Below are 8,099 nucleotides of genomic sequence, written 5' to 3'. Positions count from 1 at the left end.
TTTAAAAGTTATTATCACCGACACCGTCTTTGAAAAATGGTAATTATATTACAAATTATTTGTTAAAAAATACAATTAAGAAAAAGGAAGTCGAATAAAACGACTTCCGGTCTAGTCAGCCATCTTCGCATCTCGTCCCTCTCGTCGTTGATTTCGTTTGTTTGTGCCTCGGTCTCCTTTTTATTTTTGCTTTACTAACAGCTCCTTTTTTTCGTGCCCGAGTGCGAGCTTGTGGCGTTGGAATCCCAGACGCCTCGCCGCCGAAACAAAATGGCGGGCGACCGCCGCGAAGACAAAGGTAGGCGTTAGCCGTTAGCTCGGTTAGCTCGTCTTTGTGTGGGAAAGCATTCGGCTTGCCCACCTCGCTAGTCAGGTAATTGGGCTCCAATTGGTCCCGTGTTGTCACGTGTGCAGTCGATAGGCGCCAGCTGACTATGTAATTTGTATTTGGCGTCATTTGTCTGTACGTGCACGTGTGCGTTTGACTGCTCCCGGACGGACGGACGGACTTGTTACAACAAAGAAGACGCGACATGGCTTCTAACCCATTTGTTGTTAGCTTGCTTGAAAATTTGTTAAAAAGTAAGTAAACATTTCCTACTGCCAAGTTTATGTAAATATTCCGGTAGGTATAATAGCGTGAATGACAACGAAACGACTCGTCCTACCAAGCATTGTTTGAATGTACATTAGTTTCAAAGTTGGCAAATACTCGTACCGAGAAGCTTGTGTAATGTTTGGCTAGTTGTAATCATTGATATAATGTACATAAAAGGTAGATGTCTATGCGCACTTTGAGCCAGTGGGCACTTGTCGGCCATTTTGCGTCGGGGGCTGTCCGATAAATAGAAGTCAATTGAGTGTTAACTGTAAATTTCTCCACTTGTAAACGACTTCAGAAGCCAAGTGAATTGGACGACCGTTAATGGCAGCCAACGAGTCGAAAATAACACATGGTGAAAAAACTATGCAGCTTGAGCAGATTTCATTGGGAAATAAGCCAATTTAAGATGTAAATAAGAGTTGGGGCTGAGGGATATGGCCTAAAGTACGTATCAAGGTAAATTGAGCGCATTTGCCTTGATAATAAATATAAATTTCACCCAAGTGGTCTGTTACATAATTTGAAAATCTAAATCAACGCGTGGAATACAAATGAACTGTTTCTCGTTGATTTATTTACCAGATTTCAATTTAACATATTTAACCCTTTAACACCTAAGCCTATTTCGGCCGAATTTGCATGCATTTGATGTTGCGTTTATATTTCAAAGAAAAAATTGTTCACAATGGCCAAGTTGGGTCCCTTTTTTCAGGACACCTTGAACTTCATGTCCCAACTGTTGTTTTCTTCACTGACCAATTATAATCCACATTTCAGACCCAAAAAGACAAAGAATCCGAAAATATTTTTTCAAAATTTGTAATGTTGGTGTCCCATTGACAAGCAAACATGCTCGACCAACCGTTTTGAAGCTTGATAATATTTATTCAACTTGTTATGATAAACATTTAATAGAAAAAAATTAAATTGAATAGTTTAATGTTTGACTATTCAACACAAACAGCGGGTATGGTCATAGGCGTTTTTAGCCTTTACACATACTATGGTCAAAACAGGTTATATACAGTGCAAAATAGTGAGAAAAAAAATTATATATATCATCTAACACAAAAAGGGTTTGGATTATATCTCTTTGTGAAGTTAAGGTGATGGGTATAATACCTATCTAAAGTATACGTACATGCAATCAAGCTTCTCGAACACACATCTATATAAAAATGGAAAAGATTCATAGTGAAGAAAAAATATATATATAACGTTGGGAAAAAAGTATTTTCAAAAATATTGACAAGTAGTTCAGTTCAATTCAATTTTTTCAAGCATGCGACTCGATAAAGTTTTTTTTTTTCGCACTCAATAAAGTTTTTGAACAGGTCACTGAGCTGCGTCACATAGAACGTCACAGGCTACTCTTCTGCCGTTTGAGCGCTGCTGTCACTTCTACTTGCCGAGACGCCGACTACTCCGAGGAAAATGACAAACACAGCTCATCCTATTCCTTGAGTTGATGAAAAAATGCTTTAGCTTGCGCTAAATTTAGTTTTCGATTCATTCTGCACGTTTCAAAGTCGCTCGCGCAATCCAACCGGTGTTCATGCCTTCTTTTCCTTAGTTGGCGCCTAGCTCGGCAATTTATTAAAAATGTTCACATTCGGTTCGTCCTAACATTCGGTTCGTCCTTCTTGACATCACAACGGATCTTGGGATATGTAGTCTTTTGTGCTGCTTTCGGTTTTGAAAAAGGACAAGAAATGATGGAAATATGGAGATAGATACATGGTACATGCAGCGTTTTAATGCATATTTATGAGTACAATAAAACTATAAAACTCAAATGACATTATCTCCCGTTTTTCTTGGTCGATTGACTTCAAATAAAAACTGGTGTGGACATCAACTTCCGCACTTTCAAATGAGACCAACCAGCGGCACGTGGGTGACGTAATTATAGCGTGACGAAGCTTCAAAGACGACATGCGTAAACGCGTCGCTCCCGACACGTTCGGTGTTAAAGGGTTAAACAATTGCACATGCAGTCTAAACATTAAGTATATAGAAATTTCTTGTAAACCATAAGAATTCAAGTATGAACATTCATAACAGCTGGTATGACTTGAACAATGTACTACATTGTAAAAATCAATACGACAACTGTGAAAACGTCATTGTAACACAAATAACTTAGTTTGAACTAAACACTTTAAACAGACAACTTATTGTTAATGGCTGCTGTGACATAATTACTCAACACATGTTGACTTCAACGTTTAATGTTTTTTTTTCGCCAGAGTATTTTTTAATACATGCACGCACACGCACATTAAAGCTATATTGCTCTTTTGCCAGTGAAACATTTAAGATTTTATCATGGTAGTAATGACACTAGGGCTGCAGCTATCGAATATTTTAGTAATCGAGTAATCGACTTAAAATTCTATCGATTAATCGAGTAATCGGATAAAACAAATATAATTTTAGGTGAAGAGCAATTATAAATATACATGAGAAAACAAGACATTTCATCTAATCTTGAACCATTCTCAGTCAATCAATGTCTTTATTTTCGATGTATATTGTTGAAAACAGCCAACAATTGCATCTCAGATGTAACTAGAATAATAAATTAAAAAAAAAGACTAATTCACTGCTTTCACTCAAAAAACTTTGATATTAAAAAAAAAAAAACAACAACAACAAAATTATATATATATATATATATATAACCTAAAAATCCCGTTACGCTTGATAACACACATCATTTAAAAGTAAGGATTTTTTCCCACGCGTTTCAATTGAATTTCTATTTGTGTCAAGCCATTTTTAAGTTGTAGTTCAGTTTTAAGTTAGTCTAAACTGAAAGTCCTGATAGGATTTTGAGTTTTTGCAGTGTTCAAAATAAATGTATGATACAGGCTCTATTGGGGCACATTAGGGACCAGTGCTACTTGGTGTTTTATCCAGCAATGACTACTGAGCTAAAATTGATAGCATAATTACGATTTTACACCCTCATCACTCCACAACGCTATGTTATCTGAAAGCCTGTATGTAAGACACGTTAGCCACGCATCGACAGTAGTCATAATTAATAGAAACCTTGCCCTAATCTTATTTATTAGCGCTTAGCGCTCTACTGCTTTAAGATGGCGGCTTTTACTAACGTTGCCCAAACGCCGCCGAGTCTGTCATTTAGCATCTAGTTCAACATACATGTGATCTCTATGAGACGCATCAGACGCTATCTGCTGCCAACGTAGCATCATGCGGGCTAGTATTTAGCAACGTCGGCGTCGTTTGTAGTGGCTGTCGGTTGCAGTGTTTTTTTTTTTTTTTTTTTTTTTTTTTGTGCTTCTTCCTCTACGCACGCGACATCAGCGCGTTGTGCCGCATTAAAAGTAGTCCGAGCAAAACGTGATGCTTAGAGCTGTCAAAATAAACGATTACTCGAGGTGAATAAAACTACTTGGATCAGTTTTTAAACTCGAGTTACTCGAGTTGCTCGAGTATTCGTTTCAGCTCTAAATGACACAGAATGAAGCAAGCACATACAGAAAAATGGCTGTGGCCATTAAACGGTCATATTATTGGCTTCACTGTTGCAGTATAATTTATGCTGGATGCTTTACCCTCATAAAAGATATCAAAGAAATCGCACACAGATACAAAATAACGCGACATACAAATTGCTAGATGCAGTCCGTGCCCAATCCACTCATTAAGTTCAGTTTTGACAAGGCTAGAGCCGCTCTCCGACTCCCATCATGTTCATTTTATAGCGTTAGCCTGTTTCCTGGCTACCAGTAGAAAGCACCCTCTCCTGAAATCGTGAGAACCAGGAAGGAAAGCGGGTGAAAGCCCGTCTGGAGGCCGCCAAGTGGCTACTTAAAGTCGTGTGAAAGTTTGGCGAAGCTCCTTTAAGCCCAACTCCCATCACGTTTGCTTGTAGCAATAGCAGCTAGCGTTAGCCTACCGGGCTTCTGTTTGTTTGAAAACCACGTGACTTCATACGTAAGCACACTGACTGCTTTCTTAAAGGGGAATGAACATAGTCGAACAACACAGTCAAAGCAGGATGAAAAGACTATTGTTTTATTAAATTACCGAATTTACCGACATGGTCAAAATTACGTCGGTCATCGTGAAGAATTTCGGTAACGGTAAATTTTCGGTATACCGCCCGGGTCTAATAAGAGTTAATGATGAGTAATTTTATGACATATCCTTGAAGCCGTTTGAACAGGAGGAAGATTGTTGACATGTTTTGTGAATTTCAGTGTTGTGACTGTCATGTAAATATGCCGAAGTTGCGAGGTGGTCAAAATAAAAATGCCTCATTTTTAACCTTTAAAGGTTGGAGCCTATTTTGTCCGACTTAGCATGCCTTTGGCGTTTTTGCATTTTATAGTTAGTTTTATAGTATAGAATTTTTTTCCCCTTTCTTTAAGACATCACCTCTAGGTCCAAGCTCTTGTTTTCTTCATTTTGACCAATTATATTAATATTTTCGGCCCGTAAAGACATCCTAAATTTGCTTGTCAAATTTTGTAATAGTGATGTACTATTGGAAGCCAAAGATGCTCAACCGTTTTGAAGCTTGATTATATTCATCTTGTAAATATGAACATTCAATAGCAAAAAATGAGACTGCATAGTTTTATGTTTGATAATTCAACATGGGGCTGTCTCAAACGATTATTTTTCTCCCGATTAGTTTGCAGCCTTTAACGATTAGTCAACTAGTCTTAACGATTAGTCATCTAGTCTAAAATATACTCATCGACCACTTTATTAGGTACACTATGCTAGTAACGGGTTGGACCCCCTTTTGCCTTCAGAACTGCCTCAATTCTTCGTGGCATAGATTCAACAAGGTGCTAGAAGCATTCCTCAGAGAGTTTGGTCCATATTGACATGATGGCATCACACAGTTGGTGCAGATTTCTCGGCTGCGCATCCATGATACGAATCTCCCGTTCCACCACATCCCAAAGATGCTCCATTGGATTGAGATCTGGTGACTGTGGAGGGCATTTGAGTACCGTGAACTCATTGTCATGTTCAAGAAACCAGTCTGAGATGATTCCAGCTTTATGACATGGCGCATTATCCTGCTGAAAGAAGCCATCAGAAGTTGGGTACATTGTGGTCATAAAGGGATGGACATGGTTGGCAACAATACTCAGGTTGGCTGTGGCGTTCCAACGATGCTCAGTTGATACCAAGGGGCCCAAAGGGTGCCAAGAAAATATTCCCCACACCATTACACCACCACCACCAGCCTGAACCGTTGATACAAGTCAGGATGGAGCCATGCTTTCATGTTGTTGACGCCAAATTCTGACCCTAGCATCCGAATGTCGCAGCAGAAATCAAGACTCATCAGACCAGGCAACGTTTTTCCAATCTTCTATTGTCCAATTTCGCTGAGCTTGTGCAAATTGTAGCCTCAGTTTCCTGTTCTTAGCTGAAAGGAGTGGCACCCGCCGTGGTCTTCTGCTGCTGTAGCCCATCTGCCTCAAAGTTCGACGTCCTGTGCGTTCAGAGATGCTCTTCTGCCTACCTTGGTTGTAACGGGTGGTTATTTGAGTCACTGTTGCCTTTCTATCAGCTCGAACCAGTCTGGCCATTCTCCTCTGACCTCTGGCATCAACAAGGCATTTCCGCCCACAGAACTGCCCTCACTGGATATTTTTTCTTTTTCGGACCGTTCTCTGTAAACCCTAGAGATGGTTGTGCGTGAAAATCCCCGTAGATTAGCAGTTTCTGAAATACTCAGATTCAGAATATTTATTGTCATTGCAACAAAAAAAGCACAACAAAACTTTGTTTGGAGCATCCATCCAGCTCATACAGCTAAGTTGACCGGCCCTTCTGGCACCAACAACCATGCCACATTCAAAGTCACTCAAATCACCTTTCTTCCCCATACTGAGGCTCGGTTTGAAATGCAGGAGATTGTCTTAAACCATGTCTACATGCCTAAATGCACTGAGTTGCCGCCATGTGATTCGCTGATTAGAAATTAAGTGTTAACGAGCAGTTGGACAGGTGTACCTAGTAAAGTGGTCGGTGAGTGTATATATGGAGGAAAACACTCAGGTGACTTAAGGCCCAAGTACACTGCATGCGTGATCATTGCGGTTCCGGTCCGGTTCAGTGTTGCCTGCTTGCCACGCAGTCCGTCAAAAAACAGGCAAATCATACCGGCTGCTGCACGGCTGCGGTCCGCCAACCTCGTCGAAAAAACGACGAAAAACACACAGAGTCTATACTCATCAGAGAAGCAGAGAGAGAGCACATATTTTCTTTGCATATTGATATTTTAGGTAATCTACAATTAAGAGACAGACATGATTGCATCATGATGAGATCAGGACAGAAAAACACAATATGACACCTTGCAGCTTCCTTTTTTATATTGTCCTTATAGAAAGGATCTGCTGCATCATAAATGATTTTGTGGGTTTCCACCTCCATGATGAAGCGTTCATCATCCATCTTCGCTCGTGTTTAAACCGTGATTAGGCACCTGGGCTGTTACGTCCAGGCCCAGCTCCGCCCATTTTGCCGGATGCGTGTCCGGCAAAAATAGAAAATAGCCTACACCATCCGGCGGGCATGCGGCACGCCGGAGGTGGTTCGCAGTCAAGCCGGATCCCTGACGCGGCCGGTATACGTTGAACAATAGGATATAATGGGAACGGATTGGCGCTATTTTTTACCGGAGTCGGACCGGAAACGCAACGATCACGCATGCGGTGTACTTGGGCCCTTAAAGTTCCGCTCTGAGACCCCCAATTTAGCCAACTTTCAAAATTTCCGATATGCACGTGTGATACATCATTGGAAAGCTTAAAATCTCAATTTTCTGGGGGAAAAATTTTGAACAGGAGGGCATTTAAAAAAAAAAAAAAAAGTTTTTTTAAAAAGCAAAACCCTAATGAGAGAGCAGGATTACAGACGCCATGACTTTAACGAGATTTTATCGCGTACTTACCTTGTTTCGATCCAAAAACTCCATGTAGCATGTATCACTGTGTGTCAAGACACAGCTGTGAATGGCCATAGCTGGATTTTTGGGGGGGATTTTATGGGTGAAACATGGTCATATAACAAAGAGTCGCGATGCAGAAATCGCAGACATCAAGGAGTGGTAGAGATTTTCTTTTTCATATATTTACCCTTTTAAACATTAAAAAAAATATTTTTTGGGGGGGATCGATTATCATCTAACATATCGGAGAAAATGCGACACTAACAAAAAAAATACAATTAAGCGATAGTTATGAGGTAGATATCCGTGACTTTTTTTACAGACGCCATTTTTTCCCCATTGTGACATAATTTGTTTAAAAGTTTAAAATATGTGATTGAATATATATATATTTTTTAAACAAAATATGAGACGTCAATTAATGATTCTAAGCTAAAAACGACACATTTTGAATAATAAAAATAATTATTTCCTTTTATGGCTGGGTTGAAACAAAAGCGGTTACGCGACGTCTGTAAACGGATTTTGAGGGTAAAACGG

At 39.8% G+C, this 8,099-nt stretch overlaps 1 protein-coding gene across 2 annotated transcripts in view; it reads left to right on the top strand.

The window, feature by feature from the left end:
• The first annotated feature begins 354 nt into the window (after positions 1 to 354).
• The window catches only part of ythdc1 (YTH N6-methyladenosine RNA binding protein C1), a 32,372-nt gene continuing 24,627 nt past the window's right edge, over positions 355 to 8,099 (top strand). Inside the window, exon 1 of one of the 2 annotated variants that reach the window (XM_057818937.1) lies at positions 355 to 582. In XM_057818937.1, coding sequence (XP_057674920.1) covers positions 534 to 582 — 49 coding nt within the window. In that variant the 5' untranslated portion in view covers positions 355 to 533. The remainder of the gene's footprint in view (positions 583 to 8,099) is intronic. The other variant, XM_057818938.1, reaches the window with a different exon arrangement.

This window comes from Corythoichthys intestinalis, chromosome 17 (genome assembly GCF_030265065.1).
Source record: "Corythoichthys intestinalis isolate RoL2023-P3 chromosome 17, ASM3026506v1, whole genome shotgun sequence".
Taxonomy (NCBI): domain Eukaryota; kingdom Metazoa; phylum Chordata; class Actinopteri; order Syngnathiformes; family Syngnathidae; genus Corythoichthys; species Corythoichthys intestinalis.
The sequence above is the reverse complement of the archived record's forward strand: the minus strand, read 5'-3'. Positions and strand labels throughout refer to the sequence as shown.